Raw genomic sequence first — 17957 nt, forward strand, 5'->3', positions numbered from 1 at the left:
GAATGATCGTGCAGTCTGAATATGCGGTGTATTTAGAATCACAGTGGCAGAGATCACGCTTGTATGACCTCGAAAGACACATTCACGGCATGCCTCAAGTTTGTCGAAGACTTTGGCCCACTGTTCTCCTATCTGCAAATGCGCGAGGCGAGATGTTGACACGGTTTTGACGAGGCCATCGGAAGACGGCCTCCAAGTTTCTACCACGGCGTTCACGTATTCAAATCGAGAACTCCATACGAGTGAGTGCGTTTGACAGTACTCTATGTTATGCTCGAACGACGCGATGTTTTCTGCTTCGAATATAGCCTGAAGTGTAGTACATAGTCTATATCTCGTTATGCCGATATCGGGATGTTCACCGCCAGCAAAAGTCGTTTCCCGCCATTTGACTGTACCAGCGTCTCGCGTATTGCTTGGGTGGAGCGTCGTCGATCCTCAGAGCCTCATCAATAGCCGTCGCCAGATTCCGTGGCCGCTCGCGAAATTGTGCTCCGCTCTGCAGGACTCCTCCGACTTCACCCGACAGACGGGGTGGAACGGTCGAGGCTCAAGACAAAAGGATGAACATCTGACGAGGCACGGTGGCGTACGGACTATTATATGCAAGAACTCGATCATATGGTTGACATGTGCACAAGCGAGGTCGGTCGATGTGTCGTGCATTCAGAGTTCAGCAGAGCATTCACAGAGCCCCGCCCACCTGCGTCTGTCGCGGCAACAATCGCGACGTCTCATGTGCGTCCGATAAGGCTTGGAAAAGTGTGGTTGACAGCTTGTTATGACTTTCGCGAACCATCGGCCGTTATGTGCTTCAAGCACAGTCAGGCCAACTCAATGGAGTAGGCCAAAAGCACCGGAGTTTTGGTCTCATGTAACAGTCACACGTTGCATCCCACCACAATCAAGAAGGAACATCTCACTGCGGTTCATTCGACCTACAGCTTCCACATCCCTTATATTCATGCTGCTCGAGTCCACGTTGAGGGCTATGAAGCGCACAAATGCGCTCTCCGCGACTTATGGCAGCTCACTTTTGGGAATGCCGGCCGAGTCCTAATCACCCAATGAACGTCTCCCAAACGAACATAAGCATGAGCGGGCTGCAACTCAATCTGGGAGAGATCTCGGCGTTTCCTGCGACGTGAAGTCACGAAATCGAATTGACAAATGAGAAAGGAATGCTCTTGGATGACCTGCGCTTGGCACACCCAAGCTGCTCTAGCGGCAGCATGTCGCCTGGGGAAATATCCAGGTCACCACATGCGTGGGATTATTTTCTGTGGAAGAAGCAGATGAGTTCGCCCTTGTCGGTCTGACAAGAGTAGACTATCACCACCGGGCGTCAATCAAGAGGGCAGACGACGACCTCGTAAATCATGAGAACGATGTCCTGGCGTCCTTGATGTTTGTAGAGATCGAGGAACGTAACAGCCTCGATATGAAGCTTGAGAGCTGTAGAACTATGAGCAAATCTTGTGAAATCAAGTCAGTCGATCGACTCGGATGACCGAGTCGCTCCGTACATACTAAATCGAAGGCATTGCATTACTCCATAAGTGCTCTAGTCAGTAGTGAATGGTGCTCGTGTATTCAGGCGGGAGGCGAGACCGGACGCTACTATGGAGGTGATCCACACGCTGGGGCTTCTAACAAGAAATAAGAACCACCTTCCACCCGGAAACTCTGACTGCTCCCCAAGTCTTTCGCTCGTCGCGCCCACCATCCCTCCTCCGAGCACACATCAAGCGCCTACCCTGATCATCGACCGTCGTACGCTATTGACGCATCAACGAAGAGGTAAAACGCCCCCGTGCATTCATTTATTATTTCCCCGCGATATTGCCTGGAAACTTTGCGAGGCTGGCAAAAAGCAGCTTTATCGCCTGCAGTCTTCGAATCATTGACTCTGCTCTGCTGAAGATCAAGCATATCTCTGGAGATTGAAGCTGCGAGGTCTTTCGATTAGTGTCTTGGTCACAAGAACAACAAAATAGCGATTTCTATCGACTGCATTGTGCGTGCTTCTCGAGTCTCGCTCTGTACCAAGTCGAGTCCCATTGCCTTGCAACCTCAGCATCTTGAGCATCGTTATCGGCAGAGTCATAGACTAACATCCTGCTCTCAGCCAGAGTCCGCATACATAGCTCCCAAAGCCGTCGCCACCGACGAGACCGCCACCGCTCGCATCAGGCCCTACGTGCAAAGCGAGATCGGCGATACGCCGATAAGAATGGGTCGAGTCTCGTTCGCCGACAATGTAGAAGAGCGACGCATCGAAGAGATTGAGGAAAGCGAACAGGAACCGTATAGCGTGTACGAATACCAGGATGGACCCGAGAACAAGTCCTGGGCTGGTGCCCTGCCTATGAAGCAGGGTCTCTATGACCCATCCCTCGAGAAAGATGCTTGTGGTGTGGGCTTCGCTGCTCATATCAAGGGCAAGCCGAGCCACAAGATCGTCACAGATGGTATGTTATAAAGCGCTCATACTGTAAAACCGATGTCCTAGGCTGACTCACCATAGCACGAAGCCTCCTTTGCAACATGACCCACCGCGGTGCAGTCGGATCAGATGCACGAGACGGAGATGGCGCTGGCGTCATGACTTCTCTGCCACACAAATTCTTCGTGAAGAATTTTGAGCGTGAGCAGGGCATCAAGTTGCCAGCTCTCGGCAAATACGCTGCCGGTAATCTTTTCTTCAAGCCAGAGGAAGAGGCGCTCAAGGATACACTCGACACATTCGAAGACATTGCGAGCCAGCTCGATCTTCGAGTCCTCGGGTGGCGTGAGGTGCCAAAGGACAGCACTCTTCTCGGTCCTGCTGCGAAGTCTCGAGAGCCCATCATCCTCCAGCCGTTCGTGGTGCTCAAGTCCGCATACGGCGAGGGCAAAGAGCCCAAGGCGGACTTTGATGAAGCATACAATGAGCAGCAATTCGAGAAGCAGCTGTACATACTTCGAAAGCGCGCGACACACACCATTGGCCTGCACAACTGGTTCTACCTCTGCTCACTGAGCAATAAAAACATCGTATACAAGGGACAATTGTCACCCGTGCAGGTCTACGACTACTTTCACGACTTGGTGAACGTCGATTACGAAGCGCATTTCGCCCTCGTGCATTCGCGTTTCTCCACCAATACTTTCCCATCTTGGGACAGAGCCCAGCCACTCCGATGGGCAGCACACAACGGAGAGATCAATACGCTTCGAGGCAACAAGAACTGGATGCGTGCTAGAGAGGGCGTGCTCAAGTCTGAATTCTTCGGCGATGCGTTGGAGAGTCTCTACCCAATCATTGAAGACGGCGGTTCGGACTCTGCAGCCTTCGACAATGTCTTGGAACTGTTGACCATCAACGGCGTGCTCTCGCTACCAGAGGCTGTCATGCTCATGGTGCCAGAAGCTTGGGAGGGAAACGACACCATCGACCCAGCCAAGCGTGCGTTCTACGAATGGGCTGCTTGTATGATGGAGCCTTGGGACGGACCCGCACTCTTCACGTTCTCGGATGGCCGATACTGCGGTGCGAACCTGGACCGAAACGGTCTCCGCCCATGCAGATACTACGTGCTTGACGACGATCGCATCATCTGCGCTTCCGAGGTCGGCACGATCAAGATCGACCCGTCCACTGTTGTTCAGAAAGGTCGACTTCAGCCTGGTCGCATGTTGCTGGTCGATACAGTAGCCGGCAGGATCATTGATGATGCCGAGTTGAAGAAGACTGTGGCGACCCGAAAGGATTTCAGGTCATGGCTCGACTCGCAGCTGCTCGAGATGCCCAAGGTGCACGCAAAGCTAGCCGCCAAAGGTGTGGATCTCGCGCAAGTGGTCACCAAAGACACTGTACAGGATGACCCACGCTTCAAGGCTTTTGGCTACTCCCTGGAGCAAGTCACTTTGGTGCTGGCTCCTATGGCAGCCGATTCGAAAGAAGCTCTTGGCTCCATGGGCAACGATGCGCCGTTAGCATGCTTGGCAAGCCAGCCACGTCTGCTCTTTGAGTATTTCCGTCAGCTCTTTGCTCAGGTCACCAACCCACCTATCGATCCTATCCGAGAGTCTGTGGTCATGTCTCTTGGCTCCTACGTCGGACCCCAGGGCAATTTGCTCGAGATGAACAAGGAGCAATGCCAGAGACTTTACCTACCTTCGCCAATACTGGCTGTGGAGGAGTTCAATGCACTCGTCAACATTAAGCAGATACAGTCGAGCTGGAGCGTAGCCACTGTCGATATCACCTTCCCCAAGTCCGAGGGCATTGCTGGCTACCTGAACGCGCTGGACCACATCAACCAAGCTGCGACAGATGCCATTGAGCGTGGTGACCGAATCATCATTCTATCTGACCGCAAGACTTCGAACGAGCGTGTTGCTGTCTCTTCTCTGCTAGCCACTGGAATGGTCCACCATCACCTCGTCCGTAACAGATGGCGTGCCCAGGCTGCCCTGATAGTCGAGACTGCCGAAGCTCGTGAGGTGCATCACATGTGTGTCTTGGTCGGCTATGGTGCAGATGCCATCTGCCCATACCTCGCGATCGAGTGTATCCTTAAGCTCCACCGCGAGGGTCTGATTCGCAAGAAGATGACACCCGAAGAGCTCATTGGTAACTACAAGCACTCTTGCGATGGTGGTATCCTGAAAGTGATGAGCAAGATGGGTATTTCTACGCTGCAGTCATACAAGGGAGCTCAAATCTTCGAAGCTCTTGGTGTTGACGACAGCGTTGTTGACCGCTGCTTCACCGGCACTGCGACCCGCATTCGTGGTATGACATTCGACTTGATTGCTCAGGATGCCTTTGCGCTTCACGAGAGGGGTTTCCCCAGCCGACACATCAAGGAGATTCCGGGCTTGTCTGAAACTGGAGAATATCACTGGCGTGATGGTGGCGAGGCTCACATCAACGACCCCACCTCGATCGCCAACATTCAGGACGCCGTTCGCACCAAGAACGACAAGTCTTACGAGGCGTACTCGAAGTCCGAGTACGAGCAGATCAAAAACTGCACACTCCGAGGGCTGCTTGACTTCGAGTTTGAGGCTCGCAACCCCATCCCAATCGAGCAGGTTGAGCCATGGACCGAGATCGTGCGCCGATTTGTCACTGGCGCTATGTCTTATGGGTCCATCTCCATGGAGGCTCATTCGACGCTCGCCGTGGCCATGAACAGACTTGGTGGCAAGTCCAACACCGGTGAGGGTGGCGAAGACCCAGAGCGCAGTCTGCCAATGGACAATGGCGACACTATGCGCTCAGCGATCAAGCAGATTGCTTCAGGCCGCTTTGGTGTCACCAGCAACTACCTTGCTGATGCCGACGAGCTTCAGATCAAGATGGCTCAGGGTGCCAAGCCCGGTGAGGGAGGTGAGTTGCCAGGTCACAAGGTCTCGGAGCCCATCGCACGCACTAGGCACTCTACACCAGGTGTTGGTTTGATCTCGCCCCCACCACATCACGACATCTACTCGATCGAGGATTTGAAGCAGCTCATCTACGACCTGAAGTGCTCGAACCCACGTGCGCGTGTATCGGTCAAGCTGGTCTCCGAGACTGGTGTCGGCATCGTCGCATCTGGTGTGGCCAAGGCCAAGGCCGACCACATTCTCATCTCCGGCCACGATGGTGGTACTGGTGCCTCCCGATGGACTGGTATCAAGTACGCTGGTTTGCCTTGGGAATTGGGTCTTGCTGAGACTCATCAAACGCTCGTGCTCAACGATCTCCGTGGTCGTGTTGTGGTACAGACTGACGGCCAGATTCGTACTGGACGTGACATCGCTATGGCTTGTCTGCTTGGTGCCGAAGAGTTTGGGTTCGCTACTACGCCCTTGATCGCCATGGGCTGCATTATGATGCGGAAGTGCCACCGTAGGTCGTCCAAAGTTACCCTAATGTAACGTACCCTTGCATAGAGACCTAGCTGACCTGTTTCTAGTCAACACTTGCCCGGTGGGCATTGCATCTCAAGATCCCGAGCTTCGCAAGAAGTTCAAAGGTACTCCGGAGCACGTCATCAACTTCTTCTACTACCTCTCGAACGAGCTACGTGCTATCATGGCTAAGCTGGGCTTCCGCACTGTCAACGAGATGGTCGGGCGCACGGAAGTATTGAAGGTTCGTGAGGACTTGCGCAACGCAAAGACTGAGAACATCGACCTGTCTCTTATCCTCACCCCAGCGCACACCCTTCGGTCTGGTGTGGCAACCTACAACGTTCGCAAGCAGGACCATAGACTGCACGTTCGTCTTGATAACAAGCTCATCGCAGAGTCTGAGACGGCCTTGGAGAAGGGTCTACCATGTCGCATCGAGTGCGACATCGTCAATACTGACCGTGCTCTTGGTGCTACTCTTTCTTACCAGATCAGCAAGCGTTATGGCGAGAAGGGCCTACCGCAGGACACTATCCATGCAAACATCAGAGGTTCAGCTGGTCAGTCGTTCGGCGCCATGCTGGCTCCTGGAGTGACTCTCGAGCTTGAGGGCGATGCCAACGATTACGTCGGGAAGATGCTCTCCGGTGGACGCCTTATCGTCTACCCACCACGATCGGCTGTCTACAAGGCCGAGGAGAACATCATCATTGGCAATGTCTGCTTATACGGTGCTACAAGTGGAACATGCTTCTTCCGTGGTGTGGCTGCCGAGCGTTTCGCTGTACGGAACTCTGGTGCCACTGCCGTTGTCGAAGGTGTCGGTGATCATGGCTGCGAGTACATGACTGGTGGTCGTGTCATCGTCCTTGGCAGCACTGGTCGCAACTTTGCGGCCGGTATGTCTGGTGGTATCGCATACGTCCTTGATATACACCACGACTTTGAGGGTAAGGTCAACACCGAAATGGTCGAGCTTTCCGGTGTCGAAGATCCTCAGGAGATCGCATTCCTACGCGGTCTCATTGAGGACCACCACCACTACACTGGCTCTGAGCTAGCAGCGCGCGTTCTTCTCGACTTTACTCGCGCTCTGCCTCGCTTCGTGAAGGTCTTGCCCACCGACTACAAGCGCGTCATGGCGGAGAATGCCGCCAAGGAGGCTGAGGCGAAGAAGAACCAGTATCCTCTCCCCATCCTGCCCGGTAACGCTGTACGGGACCTGCATCAAGACTCACTGAAGGCAGAACACGCAAAGGAGGCTAAGGAGCACAAGAAGAACGAGCTGATGGACATTGAAGAGAGTGTCCAAGACGATAAGGCTGAGAAGAAGAGGTCTCAGCTTGTCTTGGACAAGACCCGCGGGTTCATGAAGTACCAGCGCCGCAAGGAGACTTACCGCAGCGCAAAGACCCGTACCCGTGACTGGGGTGAGCTGTCTTCTCGTCTGAACGAGGATGAGCTCAAATATCAGGCAGCCCGCTGCATGGACTGTGGTGTGCCATTCTGCCAGTCTGACACCGGCTGCCCCATCAGCAACATCATTCCCAAATGGAACGAATTAATCTTCCAGGCAAGTGCCGCGCCCGTGTTATATCCTCAGGACATTTGCTGGGGATAATGATGACTTGTGCTAACCACTCTTACAGAACCAATGGCAAGATGCTCTCAATAGGCTGCTCATGACCAACAACTTCCCAGAATTCACTGGACGTGTATGCCCGGCTCCTTGCGAGGGCGCCTGTGTGCTCGGCATCAATGAGGACCCTGTCGGGATCAAGTCCATCGAGTGCGCCATCATCGATCGTGGATTCGAGATGGGCTGGATGGTACCGACACCACCTACCCACCGAACTGGCAAGAACGTGGCCGTCATTGGATCTGGTCCATCTGGTCTTGCTTGCGCCGATCAACTCAACAAGTGTGGCCACTCCGTCACCGTTTACGAACGATCGGACCGGATTGGTGGTCTGCTCATGTATGGTATTCCCAACATGAAGCTTGACAAGAATGTCGTGCAACGCCGTGTCGACTTTATGGCCGATGAGGGCATCAAGTTCCAGCCAAGCACATTCATTGGTGAGGGCGATATCACACTGGACACTCTGCGTGAGAGCAATGATGCTGTTGTCATTGCCACTGGAGCAACAGTCCCGCGTGACTTGCCCATCCCGAACCGCAACATCAATGGCATCCACATGGCCATGCAGTTCCTGCACAAGAACACCAAGGCTCTGCTGGACTCTGGACTCGAGAATGGCGCATACATATCCGCCAAGGACAAGCACGTTGTTGTCATTGGTGGCGGTGACACTGGTAACGACTGCATCGGTACGTCCGTTCGTCATGGTGCCAAGTCTGTCATCAACTTCGAGTTGCTGCCACAGCCACCTGCCGAGCGTGCCCGCGACAATCCATGGCCTCAGTGGCCTCGCATCTACCGTGTCGACTACGGTCACACCGAGGTCAAGACTCACATGGGCCGCGATCCTCGCGAGTACTGCGTCATGTCCACCGACTTTGTGGACGATGGCGAAGGTAACGTCAAGGGCATCAACACTATCCGTGTTGAATGGACCAAGACCTCCACCGGTGGCTGGGACATGAAGAAGCTGGAGGGCACCGAGGAGTTCTTCCCTGCTGACCTTGTCCTTCTTTCCATGGGTTTCTTGGGCCCAGAGGACAAAGTCATGGGTGGCAAGATTGATAAGGATCCGCGCAAGAACATCAAGACCCCACCAGGTCACTACAACACCAACCTCGAGGGCGTATTCGCTGCCGGTGATTGCCGTCGTGGACAGTCTCTTATCGTCTGGGGTATCAACGAAGGTCGCATGGCTGCTCGTGACGTCGACGCCTTCCTCACCGGTACCGGTTCCGCCCTGCCAGTCACAGGTGGCATCGTCAAACGCCCACCCTACGAGTTCCTCCACGGTGCGAAGGAGAACGGGCAGCCCTCGGAGCTCGTCTCAGCTGCCGCCTAAGCCTGACATGAGATGGCGGCACGGGTCTCCTGGCCAGAGCAAATCCTTCTTGTGTGTTTTCGCGTTTTCCCGCACGATACCCTCGTTGCCATTTATACCCTTTTGCGCGTTCTTCTGGAAACGATATAGACAGCATAGCAGCACCTTTTCAGCGAGCAAGCGCGGCACAAGGCAAGGGAAGCAAGTGAAGGGAAAATGGGCGAACCTGTTGTACGATTCTGACCGCGATTGAAGGGGAGGTGGTTTGGAGGGGATGGAAAAAGTTGTAATGACCTAATGATTTTGCCAAAAATGGGCTGTGAAGCGGTTGTTACTTTGGTTGTTCGCGTCGGTTTTTGTGCTTGACTTGCTTGCTGCTCGCTGTCGTTGATGCATTGCTTTTATGGGACGCATAGATGCTTTGATGATTTTCTGATATAACGTTCTCAAGTATTACATTCTAGCCACATAGCTCTTCGCTCAATTCTGCGATGCAAACTGCCCTCCCTCTATCCGTTAATGCTTGCGTCGTGTTCCTAGTTGACCCGTGCTTGGCTTGTTGTTGAAGCACTTCATAGTACGTGATACATGTGAGACAAGCGCTGTCGAATCCGAAGGCAATCGAATATGTTGTGCTTATAAACAGATCAAGCAACGTCCCTCTAGATAGGCAGTTAGCCCTCAAGAACCATACATATCAAAACGCGCAGCCCCGGTATAGAACGCCACGCCAGCAAAAATCGGCTGGTCTTGGGATATCATGAAGTCGTGCAACAATCAAGCCCCCGGCAACGCTCCTTCCACTTCTGAAGCAATCAACCTCACTACAGATTCGACAGACAGCACGTCAGTATAAGTCGATCATTATAGCAATCACCTCAAATCCTTGATAGAAATGTAAATCATCATCATGAATCTTCCTCGCCCTCAGCATCTTCCTTGTCAACACTCGCTCCAGCCTTCTGTGCCGCTTTCTTCCACTGCTCGACTTCCGCCCAAGCACGCTGGCATTCGGCCTTTAACTTGTCGCAACTCGAGCTCAGTTCCGCGATCGCCTGTTCCGTCAGGAGTTTCTCCAGAGTCCATTTCTCGATGTTTTGGCTCTCGTTCTCCTTGAGCTGGGTGATGAATTGGACGGCACGGGCGAGAATACTGCCTTTGTTCTTCTCGCAGCCGGGGACGATCTTGGCGAGTTCGTTTATGCCCTCGTTTATCGTTTCACGGCGGCGACGTTCGACTGGGAGTGTGTTAGTGTATGGTCATGAAATGGCTTTTGAATGGACGAAATTGACCTTCTTTGTGGTTATCTCTCCGCACCTTGTGCCACTCATCTGATCCGACAGTCGGCTTAGAACCAGCCATCATGGCATTCATACTCGAGTCGCCCGTCGGAGATCCTTCGCCGTCGTGGTCCTTGTTGGTGTCTCGCGGTCCGCTAGCATCAAAGTCCCCGAAGCTTGATGTCCGATGTTGAGTATTTCCCGCGTCGCCTGAGGCACTTCCTTGCCGATCTAGAGGTGTCTCGGGGTTCTGCGCCATGAAGGTCTGCTCGGTTGGGGCGGGTATTGTCATGGTGTGGTATTGTGCCATGGCTGCTGCCGCGGTATCTGTCGCGTGCTGGCCCACTTGCCCGCCGGCTTGTGCTGGTGTCTCGTGCTCCTCGTGATCGTCTTCTACTGCCCCGCTATTGTCGACGTTGTGGTGGGAGAGCATGTCGGCAAAGGCCATGTTGTTAGGGTCGGCCTGGAGGTACGAGTCGTCGTACTCGTTGGCCTGGATCTGCATGCCTGGTGCGGTGCGCATGCCGCCAAGGTCATGATCGTCCCGTTTCCTCTTGCTTGCGAGCGCGGCCATCGCGATTCGTCTACAGTCTTCTTCTATCCCGGGTTAGGTGCACTTGTCGCACTGGTGTCGAGTCGATGTTGGAGTTCTCCCAGGCATACCTTACAAGACGTCTGCTGGAATCTACTAGCACTCGTCAGCCATGATCATGTGGTTGAGCAATCGAGTATGCAATCAATTGACGACAGCCATCCACAATGCTACATCAACGACTTGTGCACAAGCTGGCCTCGAGATCAAGGCCGGCAGCATCATCGGGCACGTTGCGCGATGGGCAGACATGCGACCGATAACGCATGAGCAGGCACGAGAGCTATTGCGCAGGGCCGTCGTCTGCCATGCGCTTCGGAATAATGGCTGTTGTCGCGACGTCGATCAAGGGACACGCACCTCTCAAGCGCTTCTTAACCTCAATCTCACGTGCAAGGCCCAAAGCGTGTTATTCCAGATATGTGTTCGGATCAGCCGGTCCTCGTTCCGGAGTGCTTCTTCTTGGGATGACTGACAACAGCAGCGCAACAGCACTGACATCAGCAGCTGTCCGGACGAAGTGGAATACAACCCTATGGGCAAAGACAATAAAGTAGGCGTATAGAAAGAACGATGTGGAAGGCGAGTCACATGAGCGTTCGTGATCATGCGTTGAAAGCATAACTGTGGATCCCCGGACCTGCTCATGATTGGTCACGCTGAGAAACAAAGAGGAACGTGCTGAATGGTAGCTCAGGTGGAAGAAATCACACTGCTATCTGCCATTTCCTAGCCCGCCTTAGCTGAATGTCGGCGACTAAGATGAACGTACGTTTGAAGACCAAATAGGCCGATGCTGTTCGTAGCTCTGTCGGTTTATGTACCATCTATGATATACTTTCATTCCGCCCCTCGCTATGCATCGCTATATAACTTATATCACAACAGCCTATACATTTCAAAAGTTGCACAACCCCACTCGTATCATGGAGCCCATCTTGCTCAAGAACTTCTCCGGCTTCTTGCCGTGCTCTCGTGCATAGTTCTCTTCCATAACATTGTGCTTGTTGACAATACTCAAGAACACCTGGTCTAATGTCGCCTGACTAACGGAATAGTACTGGAAGCCTAACTTCTCCTTGTTGGCTTCTAGCTCGGCGAATAAGGCACTAATACCGTTCCGTGGTGAGGTGTATGAGTGTGTCGTTGACGTCAAGGCGCCCTTGCTGTCGCTAGCTTCGGAAGACGAGCTTGAGCCGATATCCACTGCTGTCCTATCATTCGGCACGGAGAACCGTAGCTGGCCATGGAAGATGCGATCTTCTGTCGTTGCGCCTGGGAAGCTTCGTCGAATGAACGCCTTGATCTCCTCCATTTCGGCGACAGTGGTATGCGGAGCATCTTTGTGCACCAGGTGGACGTGATACGCATCGCCGTGCTTCTTGCGCAGCTCGTCAGCCGTGCCAAGCGCCAACATCCTTTTCGCCATGATGCCGGCACGATCAGCTAGGGCATCGGCCTCCTCCATGGAATGTGTTGTCAGTACGAGAGATCGGCCTGGTGCTACAGATCGCAAGGTCCGCCACATCACACGTTTTGAGGCGGCATCCATGCCACTGCTTGGCTCGTCGAGTAGTACTACCGATGGGTTGCCGATAAGCGCTATGCCAAGTGATAGCTTCCGTTTGTTGCCACCGGATAGCTTGCCGGCCATTCTGGTCTTGAAAGGTGCGAGGCCGACTGCGTGCAGGACTTGCTCAACATTGTGCTCGACATTGGGCACGCCGCGGGCACGAGCATAGAAGCGTAAGTGCTCGATGGCAGTCATCCTGTGAGACATTTCAGTAAGTATTATCGTGTGCGGAAAGTCTCGGTTTACTTACTGATCCATGGCGTCAAATTGAGGGCAGACGCCCAGATGCTGTCGTGCACCAGCACGATGCGAAATGATAGACACATCCTCGATCAAGACGTCGCTTTGTCCAGCGCTCGGTCGAGTGTCACCTCTTATAAGCCCGATCGTTGTCGATTTGCCTGCTCCATTGGGTCCAAGAAGAGCAAACGTTTCACCCTTCGGTACACCAAAACTCACATCCTGGACAGCAATATTCGACGCAAAAGCCTTCGTGGCGTGAAGGACCCTTAGCTCATCTCGGCTTTGCTCAACACGAGCGGTCTCGCCATAGACTTCCGGATCGACGTCCTCGACTTCTTCCACATCTTGTGCCTTGTGCTTTTTGCGCGTCAAGAATGCAGGCCTCCAGCCACTGTCGTATGCGATGAGGAAGGTCATCAGAATGACAGACTGCAGGATAAGATATGTGATTGCTGAGCCGTAGACGCTCCACTCTCCGGGGCTGGAAGCAATGCCTCCGCCACGACACAGGATCGAGAACTCGTTGAAGGTCAACAGGAGTACTCGTAGCAGATTCGATGCCGGAAAAAATGCTCCGATAGTGTAAGTTGCGATGTTGATGTTGCGATCGGTATCGGCTGCTGGTGAATATGTGACGATGCACATGAAAGCGATGAAGTATAGTAAGAAGAAACAGCACTGACCACCTGCCGCGAATGCGAATGTGGCCAGTTGACTTGTAGTGAACATGGAGATTACGTAGGACATTAGTGTCGCTGTGAGACCGTATAGTACGAACACCAACCAAAGATAGCCGGGACCGAACCAGAAGTTGTTGACGCTGGTGAAGATGATGATGGCGAGTGTGCTGACAAGCAAGACGATGATGAAATCGAATAGCGTATATGCAGCCCAGACCGATTGTGCTCGTATGCCGTTGCTGTAGTGTAGCGCTCGAACCTTGTGGAGACGTTCTCTGTTCACGTAAAGCGCGAAGAAGCCGGGATATACGCTCATAGCAAGACCAAAGTATAGAATGAATTGGAGACTCTTGCCTGCGGATGGCGCGAACGGTATGGCGAAAGCTTGGAAGTTGGTGATGATGGGCAGCCTGGTCAAGCTGACATCAAGCAAATTTTGAGATGCGATAGCGTAGTACAGCTGATAGTTCCCTTGCCATGCAAAGGTCGGTACTGTGCCTTCGAAGAAACCTCCTGGGGTAGCAGAGCTGTAATTCGCAGCGATGTAATTGTTGAAAGCATCGAAAGTGTCGACTAAATGAAATGGGGGCGGATTCAGCAACGGAAATACTTGGTTCAGAAAATCGATAGGCACCTGATTTGTTGGACCAAGAGGTATATCTGCTTGGAAGCCCAGAAAGCCCTCGAGTCCAACAGCTGCATCCACCGAAACGGAAGAGCCAGGATCACAGCTGAGAGCCGCGAAGTTCTTGATGAACAGGGTGACGAGTCCAGCCGCAGCAAGCGGAATGAGTAGAGATGCTAGATAGGGCCAGATATTCCTTCGAGAGGTAATAATGCGCTTACGGAAGAGCACCCAGGTCTGACCGAAAAATGATAAGCTTTTGCCAGTAGACAGCTGCAAGCCTTTCTCGCTAGGTTGCGCTGAGTCGCTTGCTACTGGACTGGGCGCTCTGTCGTTGTCAAGCTCCTCCTTGACCTCAGATGCTAAACGTAGGAACACATCTTCAATGGTCGGTCCATTAACCTGGTAATCACGGACGCCGGCACGTTCCAGCTCGCCGACAAACGCGGCGGCGGCTGCAGAGTCGGGCAGCGAGTACACTGTCTGATCGTGCAACACATCTTTGCTTACTGCATCGAGCCGGGCTGGAAGTGCTCTTTGGTTCTCAGTATAGACTCTGACTCGGTAACCTCCGCCCAACTCATGTTTGAGAGCTACGGAGGAGCCATTGGCCACACGCTTGCCCTTTGACAAGATAGCAATGTCGTCTGAGAGAAGGTCTGCTTCGTCCAAGAAATGCGTGGTCAATATCATGGATCGCTTGCCACGCTGGGCGAGTAGAATGTCCCAGATCTTTCGTCTCGACAGTGGATCCAATCCAGAGCTGACCTCGTCCAGCAAGCAAAGCGTAGATCCTCCAGTTAACATCATGGCGAGCTGACACTTACGCTTCTGCCCTCCAGACAGTGTTCCTGAGCGTGCGTTGACCTTTTGTGTGAGGTCACAAGCCTCGACGAGCTCGCGGCACTCTGCTTTCGAGTCGACCTTAGTCGCTTTCAGCTTGTTGAAGATTCGCACATGCTCTAACACTGTTAGCTCATCCCACAGCACGTTCTTCTGTGGGCTGAATCCAAGGCTCGAGGAGCCGTCGAGCTCAATGGTGCCGCTGGTTGGTTTTTGCAGGCCAGCCAGCATATCCAGAGAGGTACTCTTGCCACTTCCGTTGGCACCAAGCAACACCGTAATTTGGCCCCGGCGCACAACAAGGTCCACTCCATCAACGGCTCTGACCGTCTGCCTCGGAGTCTTGGTGAATAATGGTGCTATACGGCGGTGGAACCAGCTGGGAGGATATAGCTTGGTTAGACCATTGATTCTGACAGTCTCATCCGTCTGATTATCATCATATCTCAGCTTCCTTGCTTTGGACGCAGTACCAAAAAGCGCACGCTCGATCAGAGCTCCCACAATCGGATACACCACAATCTGGATCAAGCAGAAGAGGAAGAATACCCAGCCAGCCACTCGCCATGGCGCATTCGGGGCTGCCAAGCTCAATTGTGCTGGCAGATTCTGCTGTTGCCAGTAGGCCATGTAGATAATCATGAGCGTATAGTTTATTGGCGGGAATAGCAAGCTGAGCACTATTGCGGCGCCAGTCGATACCGGTGGGATGACCTGGATGATGATTGCCAGGATGATCGACACTATCGTGACAGTGATGCCAGAGAGTTGCGCCTTCTTGAACAGGCTAGCGAATGCTATGGACCAACTTGCAAGTGCCAGACCCGAAAGAATGAAGTAGCCGACCATGATCCCGGCGTTTGATTGTGTATAGTTGAGTCCAGAAACGATTGCGCCCATGATGACCCAACTTGGAAAGTACAATATGTCGAAAGCCAGATGGATGGAGACCAGTCGCGCAGCTTGAGGCACCCACCGCTGTCTGTTCGGCATCATCGACTCAATGAGTTGCGACATGCCGAGTTCTCGTTCCTTTGCCATTTCTCCCGTGAGCTGGTAGCATATTCCGACGATGCCGATGAAGTAAGCGACGGCCAGGATGCTGATCAGACTGCCCATGTATAATTTGATGATGTTGCGCTGGCGTTCTTCATTCGTCTGCGTGGTGTAGACATATTCCTGCACATCATCCTGCAATGTTGTGCCACTGAGTTCTGCAATTGCGCGATCGATCGCATGCTGTAGTGGCAAAACGTATATCTCGGCATCATTGCTGTGAGTATTGACATATATGTTGCCACCGAATGATCCATCGGCTCGAATAGTATAGTTCCAAGCAGGTAGAGAACCTTCTGAAGGAGACGACTGAAATTCGACGGCTGCGAAACAGGGCGTTACGCCACGGATCGAACTCTTACACGTCGTGAGTAAGCTGTCGCTGTTGGGGTAGACCTCCACCGTCTTGCCCTGCGCTCTGATGGGCTGTGATACGGTATTGATGACACTCTCGATCGCTCCGCCAGTGAAGCCGTTGTTGACAAACGCTACAGTATCGCGTCCACCAGCAGATGCAGCTACTGCATCACTCAAACTTCGGAGCGTTGACGGCGTTCCAATGCCAAAATCGCTAGGTGGCACGAAGAAGTTTTTGGCGTATGATATGATAAACATAAAGATGACCGGTGCTATCAAAGCACGTACGACCGCCCCTAGGAAGTGTCTTCCGAGGACGATCGTAAGTGTCTTCATGCATAGTGTCCATGTTTGCCGAAAGAACAGCATTTGCGCTGTATGGTGGCGCAGAGCCTGTACGTCGAAGAATGCCCTCCCTGACCCGGTTCGCGGTATCGTCCAGGAATCTCGAGAAAGGTATTCCAGAGCTGTGGCCTGCGGTCCGCTGCTTCACATCCAGCTCGGGGTTTTCGCACGAAGTCGTTGGCCTGTGTCCAGTGGAAGACTCACTCTAAGTGGTCGTGAGACAGTGAACACCAAATGGATCCCAAAGACGATGAACTCCAAATGCTTTGATGCAACGAATGATCAAGAAAGGACATACTGTACGGTATCGCGAAGGCAAACACGCCCAGAGGCAAATGTCGGTTGATTACGTCCTCGATAGCTCGGAACCCAAAGCATCCGACTGGCCGTTGGCTCGGCACGAGTGATGACATGCCGACTACCGTTTGTTGGAGCGGACACATCTAACGAATTTTTCCCAAGCGGCCATACCATTGCGAAGGCACGACGAGAGGAGAGATGTATTGTAGCAGAGGAAAGGGAAGGACGTAAGTAATATCAGGCCTCCCACCTGAAGTGTTGGAAAGCAGGTATCAAGCCTGTCCGGCGGGAGTATCCGCGTGTGCCAACTTCACCTTGCGCGACGTCAACCATCTCTCCTATCGTCCTCCACGCCTCCGTCACTAGCACAACACGAATACCCATGGTGCCGACTGAGGTGGCTGGATATCAATTAGTACGGTGTGAAGCGTATCGCAATGGATTGATGTCGGTTTCCGCAGCTTGAGCTTAAGTATACCTCAACAGACACAGCACGAGAATGCCTATCCATAGGGACAGCTGGCCACCGCTGTACCAGTATCGCGACGTGACGAGACCGCAGGCTTCACATAACGCAAATACTCCTGAGAATCGTAGAGCTAGCCACAGTCTCGAGCACCGAATCACGCTCTAATACTGCAGCTTGTTTCGCCCTCATGCTGTACATACATATGAGCGTCATGACTCGAAGAAAGCGATCATAGAGGAGCCAAGGCACACTTCGAGGACTTCCATAGTCCGCAGTGCGGGCATGACATTGTGTGATTCTTAGCATGATGTGCGAGCTCAATCACTCTACGAAGGAAGTACCCGGCACCATGTACGGCGAGGAGTCGTCAACGTGATCGACGGAAGACTCCCACGATTCTTGAGAACTCAATTACTCCAACCCGTACGTACGCACCTCGAGCGAACGGTCTATAGACAGCACAGCATTCGAAATGCCGGACGCCAACGAAGCACTCGTTGCAACTGGTGTACAGCGGCTTTGTACATGCCATCCTATCAATGATGGCGGTCATCGTAGATACGTCATTCACAATCGCCGTATCACTTCTTAACAACAGGGCGAGCGACATGAAGAAAGTTTGGTCGGGGACCAGCAAACATTTAAGCCCGGCTAGCATCCCCTCCAGCTGGGCATGTGTAACTCCACAAGGTCTTTTCGACACCCAGCACTCTAATAACTCACACTATCCAGCATATTTGGT

At 53.0% G+C, this 17957-nt stretch overlaps 3 protein-coding genes across 3 annotated transcripts; 1 reads left to right on the forward strand and 2 right to left on the reverse strand.

Annotated features, from left to right (window-relative positions):
* Positions 1 to 2233: 2233 nt before the first annotated feature.
* Positions 2234 to 8873, forward strand: GLT1 (glutamate synthase [NADH]; the record flags this gene model as incomplete). The annotated part of the gene is made up of 4 exons (XM_064838525.1): positions 2234 to 2471; positions 2528 to 5884; positions 5952 to 7477; positions 7539 to 8873. The coding sequence occupies 4 exons, from the start codon at positions 2234 to 2236 to the stop codon at positions 8871 to 8873; spliced, it is 6456 nt and encodes a 2151-aa protein (XP_064693979.1).
* An 887-nt stretch (positions 8874 to 9760) lies between these two features.
* On the reverse strand, positions 9761 to 10706 carry CBF1 (basic helix-loop-helix protein; the record flags this gene model as incomplete). Its single annotated transcript, XM_064838526.1, has 2 exons — positions 9761 to 10089; positions 10145 to 10706. The coding sequence occupies 2 exons, from the start codon at positions 10704 to 10706 to the stop codon at positions 9761 to 9763; spliced, it is 891 nt and encodes a 296-aa protein (XP_064693980.1).
* A 916-nt stretch (positions 10707 to 11622) lies between these two features.
* On the reverse strand, positions 11623 to 16470 carry LTS14_005829 (uncharacterized protein; the record flags this gene model as incomplete). The annotated part of the gene is made up of 2 exons (XM_064838527.1): positions 11623 to 12493; positions 12548 to 16470. 2 exons carry the CDS (start codon positions 16468 to 16470, stop codon positions 11623 to 11625), a joined length of 4794 nt encoding a protein of 1597 aa, XP_064693981.1.
* Between the last annotated feature and the right edge of the window lie 1487 nt (positions 16471 to 17957).

Source organism: Recurvomyces mirabilis (assembly GCF_035927965.1).
Source record: "Recurvomyces mirabilis strain CCFEE 5264 chromosome Unknown scaffold_14, whole genome shotgun sequence".
Classification (NCBI taxonomy): Eukaryota; Fungi; Ascomycota; class Dothideomycetes; order Mycosphaerellales; family Teratosphaeriaceae; genus Recurvomyces; species Recurvomyces mirabilis.